Below are 19,791 nucleotides of genomic sequence, written 5' to 3' on the forward strand. Positions count from 1 at the left end.
TGAGCACGTGAGGGTGTAGGGATGTGGTGGGTGGGGCCCTGCCAGCCCTACTCTGGCCGCCTCCTTAGCCCATTGTGACCTCCCTGGCTGGGCCCAGACCTTTGTGACAGGTACCCCGGGGTGGGCCTGGGGGGCCTTCAGTAAGAGGGGGGCAGGTTGGGCCAAGCTAGAGCCTGGACCTGGGTCAGGAAGGGGTCACAGGGAGGAATGGAGGGGCCAAAAGCCCTGGGCCCCTGTGGTCACTCCCACCCCCCAGCTTCAAGCAGCCGCGGAGGATGCCTGGATTCACCCTGCCTGGTGCCCCTCTGCTCCACTCACGCAGTGGAGTCTATCAGGCCCTTCCCAGCCCCAGGGGCAGCAGTCAGAGAGCTCAAGGTAGAGGGTGAGGGGCCCTGTAGCTTTACTGAAAATGAAGAGGGAGACACGCAGCAACAGAGACGGAGAGAGCCTGTGGGCGCAGGATGTGGGCAGGCAGCACCCAGGCCAGGGGCAGGCCCCAGCTCGGGGTCCGGGCCCAGACCCTGCCCCTGCCCCCGCCCACCCCAGGCGCAGGGGCCTGGGACCCCAGCCTCTCCCAGGACAGCCGTCCCCCAGTTCCAGAGGCTGCCCCTGGGGATCACAGAGCAGTCCTTTCTCCAGCTGGAGCAGGAGAACCGGAATCTGGTGAGTGAGGCGCCCAGCAAGGCTGCGGAGCCCGTCCGTGCTCTGGGCTGTGCCACGGGCTTTAGCCTGGCCCTGGCCCCAGCCTCTGATGCCTGATTCCTGCCTGAAAAGCAGCTGTGATGGGCAGTTCCAACTCTGTGCCCTCCATCCCCCAGAAAAGGCAGAACCAGGCCCTGCGGGAGCAGCTGGGGACGCTCCTGGGGCCCGGGCAGCAGTTCCTGCCCCTCTGCCGGGAGCACTCGAGCCGCCGCGCTCTGGCCGGGGTAAGCGTCCGGCAGAAGTCAGGCCCCAAAGGCCCAGGGCTGCTGTCGCACGGAACCAGAGACAGCAGCACCGCCCGCCCTTCCCGCTCCCCAGCAGCTGTGACCACAGACGTGGTCCTGGCCTGGGGGCTAACCCTGAGGCTCTTGTGCAGCACCCTGGGCAGACCAGCGCCCGGCCCCCAGAGGAGAGAGCTCCCTTGCAGGTGCTGCAGCACGGGTTGTGCCGCGGGGAGGAGTCTTTCGTGCAGCAGTCCCAGGTGGGCCCCGGGGCTGGGCAGCGTTGGGCATGGGGGCGTGCTCCTCCATGCAGCCGCCCAGGTGGGCCCCCGGATTGGGCTGGGGGAGGACAGGTCCCTCCTGCTGCCGGCCCCGTGGCTGGAGGATGGTGGGCGAGCACTACTGCCCTTCCTGAGCCCACTCCGTGCCACCCCACAGAATGAGCTGCAGCAGATCCGACTATCCTTTGAAAGGAAGAAGATGGCCATCACCAAGGTGCCCTTCTGGCCAGGGTGGGGGCGGGGGCGTGGGTGCCTCCGTGGGTCTTGCTCCTGAGGCATGACCCAGTGTCCCTCTCCCACCAGGTGTGGGACGGTGTGGCCGAGGTGCACATGGCCCTGAACAGCCAGGCTGCTGGGCTCCTGGTAGGTCCGTGAAGGGAGAGCCCAGGGGATGAGGGGGGTAGGCCAGGGAAGGGAGGAGGGTGGCCAGGGGCGGAGGACCCCTTTTATCTCCTCTACCCCCCAGAACCTCAAAAAGGACATCCGGGGAGCGCTGGACCAAGTGGAGGACATTCAGCTGGAGATCCTGGGGTAACGTGTGGGGTCAGGCACCTGGGGGTGGTGCCAGGCTGGGCAGGGGAGCACTTGGCCCTGATTTCTGCCTCCACCAGGGATCGCGCCCGGTGCCGCACCCAGGCCAGGAAGGAACAACAGATGGCATGCATGGGGGGGAGCCCCCTCGCCCAGCCTCGTCTCCAGGTAGCCCTACCTCCGAGGCCCCACTCGGGGAGGAGAGGTGGGCTTCCGTGTAGGAGGTTCCTGGGGCCAGAGCCCCCCAGGGGCAGGTGACCAGTCATCCCAGAGAGTGGCTGCAGGGCCCCTGCCCCCCACAGGCTCTGACCATCCCCTCTCCACAGAAAGCATGGCCGCAGCTGGGATGCTCCGAGGGTCTCACAGGCCAGCTCTGGTAGGTGGCTACATGAGAGTGGGCAGAGCCCAGACCCCCGGGACTGTCACCTGACCACCCCTGACCACCACTGCCCACAGGCTGCTGGCCCTGAGGCTGCTGCTGGGCACCCTGCTGGCCTGCACTGCTGCCTATGTGTACACGGTAGACCCTGCGTCCTTCGAGGGCCTGGTGCCCCCCCTGCTGAGTCGCGCCACAGTCTGGAAGCTCCGGGCTCTGCTGGGTCCGTTCCTGCGCCTCGAGGTGGATGACTTCCTACCCTTCTAGGCCCGAGGCCCAGCAGCCCCAGAGAGGAGGAGGCCAGGCAGCCAGCACTGCTCTGGGTGCCCAGCTGCCACGCCAGCCCCTGCTCACCACACTGCCACACACCGTCCCCACCGGGAGCTGCAGAGAAGGGGTGGGGGATGGGAGTTCTGTCCTGAGGGCTGGGCCTGAAGTTGGACATATAGTCGTGATACAACAGTGCGTGAGCTCATTTCCATGGAAACAGTGGGACAGGAGTCTTCAGGGCCAGCTGGTGGGCCTCAGGGGTCAGGTCCTCAGCCCTGAGTGGCTGACCCACTGACCTCACAGCCGTCACACAACCACCTGTCCCTGTGTGGCCAACCACCCCACCCTCCCCATGCCTGCCTGGCCACCACCCACCCCATACGCCCCACTCCTGCCCCCTTCCCAAGCCCAGGTCCCTGTCCAGTCCAGCCTCCTGGCACTGCCCCGAGGCTGGGAGGACAGGGGAACCATGTTGGTGGACAGAGCCATGGAGGTAAACACCAAAGATTTTATTTAGGGCATTCAGTTAGGGTGGGGGAATACCTTTTAGAACAGTAGACAATAACTGTGGCTTGTTCAATCCCAAGTGGTAGATAGAGAGCTGCTGCCTGGGAAAGAAAGGGGCTGGCTGGGCCCCCTGCGCCAGGGGTGTGCAGGCCCAGCTGGCTGGGGTCTGCAGGACTGTGGCGGTGGGGCCCTCTGAGCTCCCCTAGGTGCCACATTTGGGGGAGAAGTGAAGAGTGCCAGCAGGGCCAGGCAGAGCCATCCATGGGGCCGCCTCCCAACCCGGAAGGGCCTGGATGGCTCACCAGGCTGGTGGCTCCAGGAAGTTAAGGCATCTGTGTGCTGGGTGGGGGAGGTTGGGGGGAGTGCAGTGACCTGCAGGGACAACCTGAGTCCCCCACCCAGCCCAACCCACAGAGGCCTGGGCCCGGGCCCCCTGGGGAGGAAGAGGTGGCTAAAGTGCTTGGTCAGGCAGGGAGGTCGGGGTGATGGTGTGACACCCCAGGAAAGCAGTGCTGGGTCCAGCAGCTCTGAGGCCCCTGCCAGGGGTGTTGGGCTTCCAGCAGCAGGTGGGGACTTCCTGAGGTGGGTGGACACAGGGTCACGGGCTTGGTGGGCTAAGCATCAGTCAAGGTGTGGCTGGTGGACAGAGGCCCCCAGCCTGCACCCCAGGGTCTGTGGCAGCCTGGCCTCCTGGGCCATCCTCCTGGCTGGGCTGTACCGGGCCCTGGAGTCCTGGGCCCCGGAGCTGCCTACTGCGTGTCCCGCTCGGGCCCTGAGAGCCCGGTGAAAAGGCTGGAGGCGGCCGAGTGCAGGCGGCACACAGCCCCGCGGGACGGCATCCTGGTGGCTGGGCTCTGGGGGGCCTGCAGCGGTGGGCGGTCCTCAGGAAGGCCAAGGTGGCACAGGTGTAGGCCCGGGGGTGCCCAGGGCTGGCCACGCCACCCCCATCCACGGCTGCAGGTGCCGATCTGCCCCCTGCGGGCCGCAGCGTCCCGAGAGAGAAGCAGAAAGGCGGAGGTCAGCGTGCACTCAACTGCTCAGTGCGGGGGCTGCGGCCCTCCTCGCCTCCCACGCTGGGGCAGCTCTGCCCTGGGCCCCAGTCTCTGCCCCGCTGTCTCAACCCTGAAAAGCTGTGGATTCCCACTGCCTCCACCCCTGACACTTAGCTGAGATCCAGTAGGGTCCTGCAGGCACCCCCTTTCTACCTCCCCTAAGCCGTTGGGGTCCTAGGGGGACCCCTGGAGTTGCTGCAGCCCCAACCTTTCTCCAAATGCCCTGTTACTGCCAGGGATGGTCATGCTTGTCAGCCAAAGACCCATCAGCCAGCCCCCATCTCGAGGCCTCTGCCTCGGCGTACGTCAGCGGAAATGCCCACACACAACATCTGACTCCTTTCATTCCTCGGCCACCACCCCTCCCAGAACTTGACCCATTCTGGTGCTTCCCCCGGAGCCCCCAAGGGGCAACAACAGCCCTGGCCTTGCTCAAGGAAAGGATCAAAATGACTTTTTCTTTTTTTAATAAAATTATAGATATATAGATGTAGATATAAAAACATAAAACACACAATGCAAGCAGACACTGGCATGTGCTTACTCGGGTCCCTGGCCCACGCGCACCTGCAGCCCTCCCCAGTGCCGAGGCGCCCGCAGCCTGGGCTTCGTGTGCCGTGGGGTGGGAATCCGCAGCTTGGCCGGGAGGGGACCCCTGGCCTCATGGGTCCCCCCGCGGCAGCAGCAGCCGTGCCTGCTCCCGCCTGCTCCCAACGCCTCCCACAAGGGCATAAAGCAGAGGTTAAGGCTTCAATGAAAGCGAGTCTCCCAGCAGTGGGGCGGCGGGAACCCGAGCATTAACACATGGACACGGTGGCAGCTCAGTGCACAGACACGGGGACACACGGAGCTGGGACCCCACCCACAGCTGGCTGTCCATCCGTCCACCTGTCTGTCAGAACCCAGCAACCCCAGAGCTGGGTGCCTGTGGGTCGGGGCTGGACTCCCTGCAGAGGAGTCAGACTTGCCAAGCTACAAGCTTCGGGAGGGTCCCTGAAAGGCAACGGGTTCGGAGCAGCTGGGTGGGGGGGCCCTGCATCCTATGCCCAGGGCCTAGGTCTCTGTCCCGTCTCAGCCACAGTGACCCGTCTGAAGGGGAGGGGACTGGCCTGTGACAACCGTGGGCAGCACAGGAGCCATGTGCAGGCGCACCAGCCGTCGCCGCCCCACCCATGGGAGCAGGGGCTCTGACACAGAGCCTGCAGCCCCGCAGCCCTCAGCCCAGCTGCACCCCGGAGAGCAGACGGGTGGGTGGACGGGCGGGTGGAAGACAAGGGACGGGCCCGTGGAGGCGTGCTTCTCTCCTGCTGATATGTCCACACCAGGCCTGGGCCGCCGCCTCTCCCAGGCACAGAAGGCGGGAGTGGGGGCAGCCGGGGGTGTCCTGGTCCCTGTGGTGCCTCGGTGGATGGGTGGCAGCCAGTTCTCACACTGAGATCTCGTACGTGGTTCCGCCCACGCCGGACACCTTCTTAACCAGCGTGTGCCGGGCGGGGCTGGCGGAGGGCCCCAGGGGGCCCAGGCCTGGGGACTGCCCGTTAAGCTTACGTGGGGGGGTCTTCAGCTGAGGGCGGTCCCTGGAGCAAAACAAGGACACACAGGCACACACACGGTGAACACAGGCCTGGTGCAGACAGTGGCCAGCAGGGGCAACAGCAGACGGCACAGACGGCGCACACTAGACAAGCCCATCCTGCCTCTGAACTCTGAGGTCTCACCCAGAAAACGGGTGGGGTGCGGAGCCTGCGGGGAGGGCGTGCTGTCACAGGACAGACAGACAGACATCGGAATGGCCATCACCGCCCAGGAACCTGAGAGCTCCCACTAGCACAGCCCTTGGGAGCACATAGGCCACCTGCACACTGGCTGAGCCCCAGGCCCCGCCCTGTCCTGATGCCCCAAGCTCGGGCCCAGTGGTGACGGACAGTGTGGCCCCTTCCCTGATCCCTGCTGGGAAACAAGGGCCTGCCCACTTGCCCGCCTGCCCAACAGCATTTCCTACGTTGCTGTGCAAACACCCATGAGGCAGGGAGCCCCTCCCTCCTGCTGCTGCTGCCACCCACCCTGCCCGTTACACCCACAGCAGGGAGCTCACTGGCTGAGCCTGTGCTCAGGTGGCCAGGGTGACTCCCTGAAGATGCCCATGAGCCCAGGTGGGGCCTGGCACACAGCAGGTGCTCAGCTCCTGAACATGGACCTGACCCCGAGAGTAGCCAGCGGCAGGCACCCTCAGTTACACCCCTGGGGCCCAGGGCAGAGCCTGCCTGGCCGGGGCCTCTATTTCCCCACCTCTGAGCAGGGAAACGTGTGCTGCCTGGGCCTGTGCGCCCCAACCTGGACCAGGGCCCTGGCACCCAAGGTATGTTTGCTGCAGGGTTGTGTCCGCCAGACTCATTCTCCTGCACAGGGTCAGTGCCACCATCTCCAGAGGAAGAAGCCCTGGGTCTGCATAGGCTGGGGGAGAACGGGCGGGGCTGGGCTCAAGATGCAAATCCTCCCTCTCCGTCCCGGGAAGAGCCAGGGCCTCCTTGGAGCCGGGCCACCCCCGTAGGAGCCACAGGCCCCTGGGGTGGCTGGACACCTGCCCAGTGCTGGGAAGGCCCCTGCGCCCCTGGCACCCACCTCTGCACAGCCAGCGAGGGTGGCGACTCGGGGAGGTCTGTGTGGACGAAGGCGACGGCTTTGGGGCCCGGGTAGGAGGGCGAACAGGGAGTGCCAGGTGGGGAGGGCAGGCCCTGGTGGGCGGGCGACCTGTGCGAGCCACTGCTGGGCCGGGGCGCCGGGGCGTTGCTGTTGGAAAGGTCGGCCTGCAGGGACGAGGATGAGGTCCGCGGCGCCCGGCTCACGGCGCTGGACAGCGAGGACAGCGATGTCTGCAGGGCAGGGTTTCGCGCGCCGCCAAAGCCAGGCCCAGTCACCAGGTCGTCTCTGGAGCCACAGCGCAGCAGGGGGCCGCGGGGACCCTCGGCCAGCACGCTGGCCTGCTGCAGGCTATAGGAGCTCGGGGTGTCGTAGACACCGGAGTCGCCGAAGAGCGAGTCCGCCTGCGAGCGAAGCAGCCGCTCGCGCTCTTCCCGGTCCTTGCGCTCCTGGATGGACGCCATGATGGTCCTGGACAGGTTGTCGTAGCGCACAGGTGAGGGCTCCCGCGGCCGGGACCCCAGCACGGGGCTGAAGCTGCGGGGCGGGGGCCGTGGCGGGTCACCCACAGACCCTGGGTGCAGGTAGGGTGAGCGGTAGCTGGCCATGCCAGCCGGCGGGTGGGCTGGACATGCGTGGCCCCCGGGTGAGCCGGGGTTAAGCAGACTGTCATAGGACAGGCTGCCGTTGCGGTTGGGCAGTGCGTGGGGGGCAAAGATGCCATGGTGGGGCGTGGGGGGCCCACCCTCAGAGCGCAGGGGCTGCAGGGCCACGTGGTCCCTGCCCCGCCGGCCCGCCGCCTTGAGGCTCAGGGAGCGCAAGGCGCCCGAGAAGGTGTCGGCCATGCTGAGCTGGGGGGATGGCGGGTAGGCCGTGTGCAGGCCGCCGGGTGGGTAGTCGGACAGGTCCAGGTGGGGCTCCGAGGTGAAGTCCAGGCCGTGGACGCTGTCTTCCCCAAGTGTCAGGGAGTCAGGGCCTGGGACCTGTGGGGAGAAAGGGCACATGTCTAAGCTGCTGCCTCGCCATGCCCTGCCCAGCCACCCGGTGCTCTGTGCCCACATGGGGGCTACAAGCCTGGTGACATTAGAGGTGGTGACGGGGTAATCAACAAGCTGTCCCCAGAGGCTTTCTACCCCCTGACCCCCTCTTCCTTGCCCCACTTCTTCCTGGGGGGAGGCTGTGCGTGCTGGCCTTGCTCAGTCGTGCCCTGGAGGATGGGAGGGAGCTGGAGCTTTGGGAGCTAGACCTCAGGGAGACGGAGTCACCACCCAACCGCCCAGGGCCCTCTCCTGAGGGGTGGGCTGCCGCAGCCAGACAGAGCAGTGCCCCCGGAGCCCACCAGCCCGGTGAGGAGAGCTCGGGCTGGGGACAACAGGCTGTAGGACCTCAAGACCTGAGGGGGTATGCATGAAGACAGATGGGGTCTTGGGGCACTCGGTCAACCAGTCAGAATCCTCCGTGGGGTCCAGAACAGTCCCAGAAAGGAGGCAATGCCAGTGAGGGTGCCTGATGTGCCCTCCTTCCCAAGGACGCCTGGCAAATGCTCACCCTGGGGGCAGGGCCACCACACGCCACCCAGGGAGGCCCAGACCCAGCCTGGTGCCTGGCCCGACAGGCACTGGGAGGCAGGGTCAAGCAGGACACTGATGGAAGGGACGGGGCCTAACACTGGGTGCACCAGCCCAGCTGCAGGCCTGTCCCCCGCGTGGCTGTGAAGGTGGGTGGCTGACGGCTGCTCCACACTGAATATAGAACGTTATACAACTCGGGGAAAATAAAGGTGCTTTCTCAAACAACTCAGTTCCTTTTGAAAACTTCCCATGGGCCTTAGAGAGCGACTGATGGTGGAATTCCAGGCATCCTGCTCCCGGGGGCAGCTGCCTACGGGGCCAGGGGGCAGTGCTGGCTGGGAGGGGCAGCTGGGACGGCCTGTGCCTGTCCCTCCCCTCTCTGGGCTGGGACGCCAGCAGGGTGGGGTCCAAATGACACCCGCAGGGCTCTCTGTGGCCCAGGTAGCAGCCTCCAGGCAGTCCTCCCCAGGGTGGGTCCCCAGGGACAGGGCCTCTGGGCACAGGGCCCCCCGGGTAGGGCCTGGCCTCCTCACCTGCTCGCTGGGCCCACAGAAGGGCGCCTTAGGACCCATGGGGAAGGCAGGCCGGAATTTGTACATGGCGGGTGTTGGGGGGCTGGTCCTCTGCACCTTCAGGGCACTCTCTGGGGAGATGGACCATGGTCAGGCTGGGCTCAGTCCATGCCCCTCCCTCTGTTTGGCCACCCGCACCTCACCAGCACTGCCTGGGCGTGGGGTCTGCAGGTTGCTGCCAAACGTGCCCACCTCCACCTTGGAGGGCAGCGGGGGCCCCAGGTCCAGCGGCTTCTCGTCCAGGTGGTCCAGGCTGCCCTTGGACTGGGAAGGGGCACGGTCAGTGGCGGGCAGGGTGTGGGCCAGGAGCAGGGCTTGGGGACTCTTGGGCCGTGGGACTTTGACCTTTCCTCAAAATCTGCCCGACTCCACCCTTCCACTTCAAGGCCCCCCCAACATGTCTGCTTCCCGCCTCCAGGGCCTGCCTTCCACCCCACCCCCTAGCCCACCCCAGGGCACCCACCTTACTGCGGCCCAGGCCAGCCTTTAGCCCGTTGTCACTAAGCTTGACCTTCAAGGGTGCGGCTCGCCCCAGGAGCTCTGGCCGAAGGAAGGGCGGTTTCAGGCGAGCTGCAAGCGGCAGCTGGGGCGGCTCCACCACATACCTGCACCGGGGGCGGACGGCTCAGCAGCCAGGGGACCTGGCCTGAACTCTCGCCAGGGGCAGGGCAGCCCCACCTGCCAGCGCAGAAGTAGGCCAGGCCACAGGTCCATGGCTGCCCACCCCAAACCCTGCAGAGGACCCTCAATACCCCACCCAGGCCTTACCGGGGTGCCAGAGGGCTGCACAGCACGTGTTCGACGTTCCCATAGCAGCCGCGGGTGAAGGGGTTCACTCCCCCACGGAATTTCCCTGTCACCTGTGGACACGGGACCTCTCAGCCAGCCTGGCCATCCCAGGTCCAGACCAAGGTGGGCAGGGGACAAGCAGGGACAGCTGGGGTCCTTCGGAGTGTGTTAGGCAGGGTCAGCCCAGGGGAGCCCCCCACTCAGCTCAGCCCAGCCTCTCCCTGCAGGGCGCTGTGGAGCCTCCGGGCCCTTAGTCATGGTGGCTGCAGGGTCCACAGGCGGGAATGGGCAGGGGGACAGTCCCACGCCCCAAGCTCCCCCCGGGGCTTCTGGAGCCAGAGCTTCCCCCCACTGACCTACACAGCATGTCAGTGCTGGCCCTCTTGGCCCATTGGAGACCTCCCGGCCCCTCCACCCTGCGGCACCCCCAGGGTCGGCACCTGCTCGTTGGTGGTGCGCCCTCGCGTGACCAGCACCACGTGGAAGCCAGTAAGGCCGATGACAGGGATGAAGAAGAGGCCGGCCACACCCATGACAGCCATTCTGGCCCGTTAAGGCCAACGGCCATGGGTGAAGACACAGAGAGGTGCCTATGGACAAACTACACCGCCACTGCCCGCCCAGGCATGGCACCCCAGCCCCAGGGAGTCCTGGGCCGCGGTTTCCTGGGGCGACATGCCCCAGCCCACGCCGCCTCTGTGGTCGGGCCAAGGATACGTGACGGTGGTGTGGGTGGCTCCCAGCCCCTCGGCGTGGTTCAGCACATAGACCAGGCCGAAGGCGACGACGCCCACCATGTGCGCGCTGAGCGACAGCAGGAACAGGAAGAAGTAACGGTAGTTGCGCCGCCCGATGCAGTTGTTGACCCATGGACAGTGGTGGTCAAAGTCCTGGGCGAGGGCAGGGCATCAGGGCACGCGTGGGCCAGAGGCAGGGGCACGGGTGGGCGGGGGTGCGCGCGGCGCAGGGCAGTCACCTCGACGCAGCTGTCGCAGACACTGCAGTGGGAGCAGCGCGGAGGGCGGTAGAAGTGGCAGGTGGCGCACCACTTCATGCGGACCTGGATGCCCCGCACATCCACATTCTTGTACAGCGGCGCCCGGAAGTCATCCTCCTTGTCCTCGTCCTCATCCGCTGTGGGTCAAGGCCAGAGAGGGCGCAGGAAAGTGACCTCCCTGGGAGGACTTCCCTCCCCAGTGCCTGCCAGCCCAGCCCCTGGGACGCCCAGCCACAGCTCTCCTGCGTCAGCCACTCGGCAGGGATGCCTCAGCGCGGGGCCCTACCTCGGGGGAAGACGCCAGGGTCCATGAAGGTGGCCATGCTGAAGTTGGCCAGGACGAAGAGGAAGATGATGCCATTGTAGACAGGGACGGCCGGGGACACAGCTCGCGTCAGCCATGGGCACCTGCATCAGACAGCAGGACAGGGCTGGATCTGGGGCCGTGGCAGGCAGGGCCGGGGAGGGGTGTGGCGACAGAGGAGTTGGGTGTGGCCGCGGATGTGCAGGCTGGGCCTCGGCAGCCCCCATCTGCGCTCAGTGAGGCAGTCAGGGAGGCCCTGCCGTCGTGGGCCTGCTGCTCCTCTGCGCACAGCGCCTGGGCACCCCGGCAAGCTCCCAGATTGGAACTCAGCTCCCAGCTGAGGACACGGAGGCTCAGAGAGGCCCATAGGCCCAGGGTCACACCGTTCAGGAAGGAGAGGAGCCGTGGCCTTCCACCCAGCCCAGCGTCCACCCAGCCCAGCGCCCTCCCAGGCTTCCCTGCCTTGGGAGAGGTACAGGCAGGCCTGGGAGCCCAGGGCAGGAACAGGAGAGCAGCCACTCTGCCCATGTGCCCGACACAGGACAGTGACTCCCCAGGAAGCTTGGGCCAGCCCATCCTGGAACCCAGACCTGTCCCCAGCCTGGTGGAGCCCTTGCTCCAGGAAGATTCTGGGCTGCAGGGAGCCCCAGTGCCCGGCCAGTAAGCGCATGGCATCATGTCACCCTGCTTCTCCTGAGGGGCACGGTCCCAAGGTGTGGCCCACTGGGCCCGGCCCTGCCCCATACCCCCTTCTTTTTAGTTTGTCCCCTTCCTCTTCACAGAATGGCGTGGAGCACTTGGAGACACAGAGAAGCATGGCGTGTGCTACCCCTCCATCACCTCTCACCACCTCTCGACGGTTGTCTCCCTGCCTCCTCTTCCAGGAAGCCTTCCAAGACTCCTGGCACCTGGTGAGGGTCATGCACACCTCTCTGAGGGGCACTCTCTGCCAGCCTCTTGGGAGCTCACCGGAGAGCCTCTCTGGACCCTTGCCAGTCGTGGGCACATGGCCTGGGTCCCTGCAGTGGGTCTCTGAGGCATCCAGCTGGCTCCCACGGGGCCCCTCTGGCCTCTCTCCCATGGCCCCTGGTCATGCCAAGCAAGGGGAACCCAGGGATTTGCTCTCCTCCCCGTGCCTAGGCCCTCTGCCTAGTGGGGGGCCAGCGGGGAACCCCCACAGCAGCCCTGACATGACAGGGCACCGCAGCTGCCTGCAGGGTAGCAGTGCCCGCGGCCCTGGCACACGCTGGCACACCTACGCCTATGTGGCCAGGAGCCAGCCCCGCCACCCCAGCAACCACCTCCATGGCAGCAGAACTTCGCTATTTTTAGTGGAAAGCAAGAGGCTATTTAAAGATTCTGCTTCCCACGGCAGCATGCTCAGTGGCTTGGGAGCCACAGTTTACCCCCTCCTCTTCTCCAGGACCCACCATGGAGGCGGATACCCTGCTGAGGACACAGGTTCTCTCTGCAGCCCCAGGTGGCCTGGAGCACCCATCAGCGGACACCTTCCCCGCACCCTATCCTAGTGTGCTGCCCCTGGGATACAGTTCTCGATGTACGTTTGTGGCCGGAGATCCAACCCCACCCAGAAAGGCGACCTAGGCCCGAGACGTGGTCTGCCCAGCCAGGCGGTCTTTGGTGGGGCACAGGCCCCAACGCCAGTGGTGACAAGCCCTCCAGGCAGGTGGCAGCCACCCCTCAAGAGAGCCAGGCATGTCCTGGAACCAGGGAGAGGTGGGGCACTGTGGACCCCACTCAGGCTGGGCCAGCTAGCTTCCCACAGCGCCTTCTGTGTACAAGGAAAATGTGGGCTCCTTGTTAAAAATTAAGAATTTCAAGATGGTGACAAGAGGGCATTAAAGCAAGCGTGTGGCTCTGTGTGTAGGCCAGCGGTGACAGTCTTCTCCAGGAACTGAAGGGGCCAGAGTCCCAGGGTGCACTTGGGCTGGCTGGGGCAGGCAGCTGTGCAGCACGTGGGTGGCCGTGGGGGAAGGATGCACTAGGGGTAAGAGCTAGGGCCCTGTCTGCCACTGCTGACTTGGTTTGGCCAGTGGACACTGACAGCCCGCTGCCCACCTGCTCTGTGCGGCGGACCACATACTCCGGTCTTACAGCCTCGGTGAAGGTGCAACCTCCATCCTCCCCATTTTACAGACAAAAAAGGGCTTGTTGCCTGCCCAAGGATGCGAGGCAAGACCACAGCTGAGCTGGGGTCCAAACCATTATGCGGGCAGCCGGGGACTGAGCCCCACGGGCAGTCCCCACCCCACACAGATCAGAGCTCCCACCTCTTCAGGCAGCCTGTACTGCTTTGTCGTTCCTGAGTTCAGTGACCTCCCCTCAGACTGCACGGGCTGCACAGTGGCCCCGAGTGAGAGGCCAGGGACTAGGGAGACAGCCCCTGTGTGGCACTGGGGCCATGTTTGGAAATGTGTGCTATGATGGGGCCACACTTACACTGAGGTGCTGGGTGGCCTCTATCTAGTGGGCGCTCCCAGAGAGGGTAGGGTGGAACCTTAGCCAATGCAGGGCAGGCTTGGAGGGGGTACAGGTTCTCTGATTGGGACCTAAACCACTGCCCCCTTTGCCCACCATGTTCAGCTGCCCAAAGCTCCCCGGGCTTATTCAGGCCCAGGAATAGGCACTGCCATGCATTCCTGTCCCCCCTTGTCCCCCAGTGGCATTCACCCAGGCCATGCTGTAAGGGGGGCCCAGACCTGGGTCATGCATAACAGGACTGGCTCACTGGCCAGTGCCCCCAGGACCCAGAACTCAGACACCTCGGAATCGGCTAAGTGGGGAAAAAGAGGACAGAGCACATGCAGGCCCATGCAAACACATGTGCACCCATGTGAAGGTGCAAAACACATGCACACGTGTGCAGTGCAGATACAGATACACAACCATGCTCTAAGACATGGATGTGAATATGCACACTGCAAAGCATGCACACAACCACACATAAAAGGCATGTGTGCATGCACACAGGATGTGTAGACAAGGCACACGCATGCATGAACACTCATGTGTACAGACAGGCACACTTGTGCACACACAGAGGCATCCCTAAACCCTCACTCATACACAAACACAGCCACACGTGAACACACTTGGAGGCAGACACGCGGCTCCTCCCACCGGCCCTGGCCTTCACCTCCCTGGATTTCCCTTGCTCCTGGGGGCAGGGCCTGGCAGGCAGTGTCCTAGGCTCCAGGAGGGCCTCTGCCTCAGGGGTGACACCCCACATCTGCCCAGGGGACCGTGCACTCCAGGCTTGTCCTTTAAGGCAGGGATCAGCCACTCCCTGCAGGCTGCAGCCACGCTGCAAGGCCAGGACAGTGAGGGGGCTGCCCAGCTCTGAGGCTCTGAGCCCTCAGGGAAGACCTGGCCAACACTGCCCCCTCCAGGCCCCGACTCAGGGATCCAGGGACACAGGCCACTGCTGTGGGCCTCACCCCGGTCGAGGCCCTAAGCGCCTCCTAGGCCAGCAGGAGACGCCGCCCCCCAGGGGAGCTGGGGGATTCTGCAGGGAGAGCGAGCGCCACAGCTAAATGTGGGACGGAAACTTTTAACTCAGACCTTTTCATTTCCATCGGGTTCTTCATTAACACTGCCTGCATCTGGGAGTGACGCTCGTGCACAGGACAGCTGGGGCCAGAGGGTCGGTGGCCACTCTGACCTGGCCAGGCCAGGCTGGGCCTCTGGCCACGTGCACCCAACCATCTGAGGGAGATGCCGGGACCAGAGGGAAAGCGCCTGTGTGGCAATGGGGTTGCATCTGGAAATCTGCACTGTGACGGGGCCACACCAGCATTGAGGCTCGCGTGGCCTGCGGTGCCCCTGGCCCCCTGAACCTCATTTTTCTCATTTGTTCAGGTGTCTGCAAGACCACATGCAGCAAGCCCTGGTAGGGGACTCACATCAAGGTCCCCCACCCATGCAGCCCCCACACAGCCCCTGCCAGCAGCATTGCCCACCAGGGCTGGCCTGGGCCTGAGCGACACCAACCACTGTCCCAGGCTGGGCCTTGTGGCCTGGGAAGGGCTCAGGCCATTCTGGGGACCATGCATGACACCCCAGAAGTCAGCCCCCTGGCCCCAGACATCTGTATCTTGGCAAGCAGTCCCAGCTTTCTGGTGTTCACAGGGTCCCTGTCATTTTGCCAAGTGGCTCTGAGAGGAGGAAGGGACGGGGCAGAAGCCTGGCCTGGGGGCTCTCGGATCCCCCCAACACCTGACCCGGCCTGGCACTGAGCCAGTGTGTGAGGGGCTTCTGGGGCCCAGGGGGCACTGCTGCTCCAGGAACCCAGGAGTACTTCCTGGTGGAGGGCCGCCGGGAACTTGTCCTGGAGCATGTTCCCCATCCTCAGAGGAAGATGCCCCCACCTCTGGGCATCCTTCGCACACCCCAGCCTCTCCTGGCGACATGTCTGAATGTCCTGTTGGTCCCAGCCCCGTAGGTGAGCTGGTCCAAGGTGGGTGTTCTTGGTCCTCTAGGACCCCAGCTACCTGCCCCCGTGACGAAAGGAGCTGTTGCCTGCATGGACCTGCCCCAAAGGAGGCGACCTGTGAGTTTACTGGGTGCACAGAGGGGCCTGGGACCACTCTGCGTCCAGTGAAGTCCAAGGGGCAAAGGCAGAAAAGACAGAACCCTTTGGGGGCCCTGAGGCAGAGTGGGGAGCACGCCAAGAGCAGGCTGCTCCCTCCCGGGTGCATGTCTGAGTCTGCAGTGGGCTGGGCTCAGAAACAGGGTGACAAGACGCCAGTTCCAAGGGCACCTGCTTGCCCAGAGTAGAGATGCTGTGGATGGCATCACCCGGCCTGGCCTATCCCACCAAGCCCCTTCTCAGGCACCCAGCCATCCTGGCAGGTCAGGGTCCCCAACAGTCATTCAGCCGAGGGAACATGGCCTTGGGGTGCAGACAAGCCCTGTCCGGTGGGGAGTAGGCAAAACTCTCTCAGCTAGATGGTCGCACCTGGACCCCAGCCAGCACAGCACCCCTGCCCTCCCATCCTGCTGCAGGGACACACGGCAGAGGGGTCCTGCCAGGGCAGGATGCAGGGAACAGCCTGTGGTGCCCCAAGTGACCCCCAACTCACAGGGCTGGTGTCCCTGAACCCAGACCCCCAGCTGTGAGGAGAGCGGAGGGAGGGGTTGGCACTTGGCAGGGCGCGGCAGCCTCAGGGCCTGCAGCCTGAGGCTGGGTCAAGCTCAGGGACACGCGGCCTCCTTGGAAATCACTGGTTGGCCTCACTGTAAGTGCCTCCAGCAGGGCCCAGGTCAGCCTGGAGGTGAGCAGAAGGGAGGGCTGTTGGGGTGGGCTTGACTGCAATTTCTTTTGAAGTTTCCTTTCCTGCATTTCTCCATAGAGACCTCCATAGAGAACATGTATTACTTCTAAATCAGGAGGAAAAACCCTGAAACCCACTTTGAGAGTAAGAAACAGGGACTGGCAAGTGGAGGCCGGGCTGCTGGGAAGCGAGGCCACCTGTCCCAGCCCTGCGGCCAGGACAGAGCCCCAGCTGGGAGGGCAGGTGGGATGCGTCCGTGCTCACCCACCCCCCTCCTCCCACCCCACAGCATGAGTGACAAGCACTCGCCTGCTCACCAGAGCCAGAAAGAAGCCCATCCACACGGGTCTTCTTTAGACACTCTCTCAGCAGCCTGCGGAGCCCACCCGTCCCTGACCTCCAGGTAAGGGGCTTTCCTGCCTCCGCAGGCGCCCCATGCAGCTGCAGCCTTTGCTCCTCCTCAGGTGAAAGGAGGCCAGGCCGGCTCCTGTCTAGCCCTGCCCCAGGCCCATCACACTCAGGGTCCGGCCTGCCGTAGAACACAGGTCCTGCTGGCTGCGGCCACCCCCAGGCCTCCCCAGCAAGTCTTCTCTGGTTGTCTGGGCTGTGTCTCAGCCTGGGACTTGGGAAGGGGTGGTCACAGATCTGCATGGCTGGAGCCTGGAGCCCCCAACCCTTCCCTGGGCCCAAAGGATCCCTGGTTGGGGGGGTTCCCCCACAACCATGGAGGGAGTAGTGTCAGCATGCCACTCTGGTCTGTTAGCCTGTGTCTCGGCTCAGGCTGCACAGGCCCAGAGCCCCCTGCCTCTAGGGTCCCGAGGCTCACCATGGCTGGTGTCCCTGACTGTGGCCTGGCCAGGGGCTTCCAGCTGTGACCCTGGGCCTTCCTGAGAAGGCCGTCAAGGGAGGGTGGAAAGCACTGCCAGGCCAGCATCGCCAGCAGCTGTGGACAGGCGCGTGGCAGCTGGGCCAGGCCACACCTACGCGGGAACCACTTGGTCGTGGCCCGGGGCGGACAGCCGGGAGGGGACCCAAGAGCCAGCCTCAGCAGCCTGCAGGGAGGGCTGGGGGCTCAGGTCGGCCCACGTCCCCTGAGCAGCCCGGGAGGGTGGAGGGCTGAAGCCACACCCTGAACAGCCAGGGCACAGTCCCCTGTCCCGGCCCATCTCCTCACACACTTATGAAGTGACTGGGAGGCACGAGTGTCCCCACACGCAGGACTCCCCTGTCCCTGGTGCCCCAGGCTGGGCACGCTCACGGTGGTCAGCCTCGGCCCCGGGAGGGGCTCACCTCACCCAGAGCTGGTGCCAGCCCTGCCCAGCCCTCCGCCCCGGCCCCCGGGCCCCTGCTCCCGGGCCGGCGGTGGCCGCCCGTGCCGTGACGCGGTGACTCACGTGAACACGAAGAACAGGGTGCTGGAGCCCACCAGCAGCGCAGCGGCCGTGGCCACCGGGATGTACTTGGCGGGTTTGAGGCGCGTCCCGGGGCTGCGGGGCATCCTGGGCGCCGCGCCGCCGCATCCCTCCCTGGGGCCGGGCGGGCGGGGCCGGCCGGGGTCAGCCGGGACGGGCGGGGCGGGCTGGACGCGGCGCAGGACCCGCGGCGGCGGCGGCGGCGGCGGCGAAGGAAATCCCACCCCTCGGGCGGCGGCGGCGCGTGATGTCAGCGCGCCCCTTAAGGTGGATCGGCGGCGGCGGGGACGCTCCGGGCGGAGCTGGGACCCCACGCCGTCCCCGCAGGCCCAGGTCGGGATACCCCGAGCCTCGGCCCCGCCCAGGGAAGGGCCTGCGGCCCCCTGCGCGGAACTCAGGACCCTCGGCGGGCCGGGCCGCTTGTCCCTGGAGAGCCCCAGCCAGACGGGTGCCCACGGCTGCCGAAGCCCCGCAGCAGCCCCGCAGCCGTGGCCCGCCTGCCGGCCTCGCCCACCGGGCCCCAGCAACCAGCCCGCAGACCTGCCCCTAAACATCAGCGAGCACGTCCCTGGGGCACGGGCTGACGCCCCTGCTCTGTGCTGTTTGGGAATAGGAACAGACCCCGCATCTGGAGCCCACCTGGCATTCACAGGGTTGGGGAGTTAGTGACACTGCAGGGGAAGCCTTTGCAGTTTATCCCCTGCCCACCTCACGGCCCTGGGGCCCCTCGGAGGACAGGATGTTGGCCCCTCCGCGTCCCGGCCCAAGCTGCAGGCCTGGGAGTCTGTGTGAAACCCGGGGCAAGCAAGCGCCTCCGCTTCCCCAGGACCCGACCGGGGGGAGTCCCCTGGAGCCGCCCCTGCCCGGGATAGGGCTGTGGACAGGCCCACCTCCCGCAGGAAACCCCACCCACCGGGGCTGCCGCTTAAGGTGGACTGAGGGCGCGGCTGGCTGCGCGGTAGGCGGGGCCGGCTGGGCAGCGGGGAGGGGCCTCTGCCTGAGCAGGCGCAGAGCCCGGGGGAGGTTGGGGCCTGGGTCAAGCTGGACCAGCAAACCTTTGTCCCCTTCAACATGCCATCAGGGTCCTCTGCTCTGAAACCCTTCTCCAGGTGGGGCCTCTCACCATGCCTGGCCCTGGGTATCTGCTCCTCTATGGCTGGAACCCCACGGCCCAGTGGCCACTTCACACTGTTACAGGCCCTGGGCTCCCTGGCCAGGAGGCTCTCCTTGCCAGGACATGGTCCCTGTGAGGGCCACAGACCCAGCTCCGGGCTGAGAGCAGTTAGAAAGGAACTGAAATGGGAGCGTCAATGCAGCCACTGGACAGCGCAAATGGCAAAGGCTTTCTCCAACATCACCCCAAGTTGAAGCCCCTGCCCTGCAGGGAATCCACTCCAGGAAGCCCAACATCAGGCACCCTAGCACTGTCGGTGGAGGCAGGGGTCTGAGACAGTGGAGACACCAGGCACAAGTGAGCAGAAGGGACCTGGAGAGGACACCTTCCCTCTGCCCAAGCCACCTCGCCCTTGCCCTTCAGTGGCCTCGTAGCCTGGAGACCCAAGGTCTGAGTCCTTGCATACGAATGGACTCTGTGGGCTAGGGACACCACAGTCCAGCTAAACCACGCCTCACCCATGCTCCTGGCCTGCAGCCCTGCAGCGCCTGTCAGGAGAGGCTCCTCCCGGGTCTAAGCCCAGGTCTGTGCAGGTGGTGCCAGGATGGCCAAGGGTGGAGGACTGAGTGCCCGACACTGATTAAGGGAAGGGTGCTTGTGTGTCCTTAGCGAGGCCCCCGCAGACTGCCTGGGCAGGGTCCTGGGTGGGGTGAACAGCAAGGCCACTGCCCAGGTGTTCTCTCAGCAGGGAGCTAAGATCCCAGGAGGGGCAGCATGCCTGCCCCGCCTGCAGCCCGGTGGACTGCAGAGGCCACACATCGCCTTTCCTGCAGCACTCCCAACGTGTTAGCACCTCAGCTCAGGCTAGTTTACCCTGGTGCTGAACTGCAGGAGGCCCACATGGTAATGTTCTGGCTGGGGGCTGGGAGGAATCCCTGCCTATCCTAGTGGGACTGTCACTCTTCTGCAGCACAAGCCACTGGTCAGGGCATGGCTGTCCCCCAGCCACTCTGAGGGGCCTTCTCCACCGTCAGGGTTTCCCTCCAGGAGACACATCTTACCCAGGAGAAAAGAAGTTGGCTTGGGGTTTTTACATCAAGTGGGATTTATCATGTATTGCAGCTCAAAGCAAACAGTGTTAAGCAGCCATTCTGGGCT

The 19,791-nt window shown here is 65.3% G+C and overlaps 2 protein-coding genes across 7 annotated transcripts; one reads left to right on the forward strand and one right to left on the reverse strand.

Moving 5' to 3' along the window:
* Nucleotides 1–207: 207 nt before the first annotated feature.
* On the forward strand, nt 208–2,728 carry CCDC188 (coiled-coil domain containing 188). Its single transcript, XM_057491383.1, has 9 exons — nt 208–663; nt 819–926; nt 1,079–1,183; nt 1,362–1,418; nt 1,508–1,567; nt 1,671–1,735; nt 1,816–1,877; nt 2,066–2,111; nt 2,192–2,728. Exons 1-9 carry the CDS (start codon nt 208–210, stop codon nt 2,376–2,378), a joined length of 1,146 nt encoding a protein of 381 aa, XP_057347366.1. The 3' UTR covers nt 2,379–2,728.
* A 141-nt stretch (nt 2,729–2,869) lies between these two features.
* On the reverse strand, nt 2,870–18,606 carry ZDHHC8 (zinc finger DHHC-type palmitoyltransferase 8). 6 transcript variants are annotated; one of them, XM_057491377.1, is made up of 13 exons: nt 17,502–17,689; nt 15,916–16,101; nt 10,796–10,917; nt 10,489–10,646; nt 10,230–10,402; nt 9,953–10,055; nt 9,492–9,583; nt 9,187–9,328; nt 8,867–8,987; nt 8,685–8,794; nt 6,563–7,563; nt 6,230–6,394; nt 2,870–3,863 (listed from the first exon to the last, which is right to left on the reverse strand). In XM_057491377.1, the coding sequence occupies exons 1-13, from the start codon at nt 17,603–17,605 to the stop codon at nt 3,638–3,640; spliced, it is 2,703 nt and encodes a 900-aa protein (XP_057347360.1). In that variant the 5' UTR covers nt 17,606–17,689; the 3' UTR covers nt 2,870–3,637. The 6 variants fall into 6 exon arrangements, with proteins under 6 accessions (XP_057347360.1, XP_057347362.1, XP_057347363.1 ...); XM_057491379.1 differs by lacking the exon at nt 15,916–16,101 and having other exon boundaries at nt 17,502–17,687; XM_057491376.1 differs by lacking the exons at nt 2,870–3,863; nt 15,916–16,101; nt 17,502–17,689 and adding exons at nt 4,391–5,517; nt 18,228–18,606.
* Nucleotides 18,607–19,791: the final 1,185 nt, after the last annotated feature.

The sequence above is a fragment of the Manis pentadactyla genome, chromosome 14 (assembly GCF_030020395.1).
Source record: "Manis pentadactyla isolate mManPen7 chromosome 14, mManPen7.hap1, whole genome shotgun sequence".
Classification (NCBI taxonomy): Eukaryota; Metazoa; Chordata; class Mammalia; order Pholidota; family Manidae; genus Manis; species Manis pentadactyla.

What these genes read in the sequence shown, in the direction of transcription:
- CCDC188 (XM_057491383.1), top strand. Translation starts at nt 208, where the DNA reads ATGGAGGGGCCAAAAGCCCTGGGCCCCTGTGGTCACTCCCACCCCCCA. An exon ending in AGAAGATGGCCATCACCAAG is followed by an intron (nt 1,419 to 1,507) that starts GTGCCCTTCTGG and finishes CTCTCCCACCAG; the next exon opens with GTGTGGGACGGTGTGGCCGA. An exon ending in GCCAGGCTGCTGGGCTCCTG is followed by an intron (nt 1,568 to 1,670) that starts GTAGGTCCGTGA and finishes TCTACCCCCCAG; the next exon opens with AACCTCAAAAAGGACATCCG.
- ZDHHC8 (XM_057491377.1), bottom strand. Translation starts at nt 17,605, where the DNA reads ATGCCCCGCAGCCCCGGGACGCGCCTCAAACCCGCCAAGTACATCCCG. An exon ending in CCCTGGCGTCTTCCCCCGAG is followed by an intron (nt 10,647 to 10,795) that starts GTAGGGCCCCGC and finishes CTTGACCCACAG; the next exon opens with CGGATGAGGACGAGGACAAG. An exon ending in GGCGCACCACCAACGAGCAG is followed by an intron (nt 9,584 to 9,952) that starts GTGCCGACCCTG and finishes CCGTGTCCACAG; the next exon opens with GTGACAGGGAAATTCCGTGG.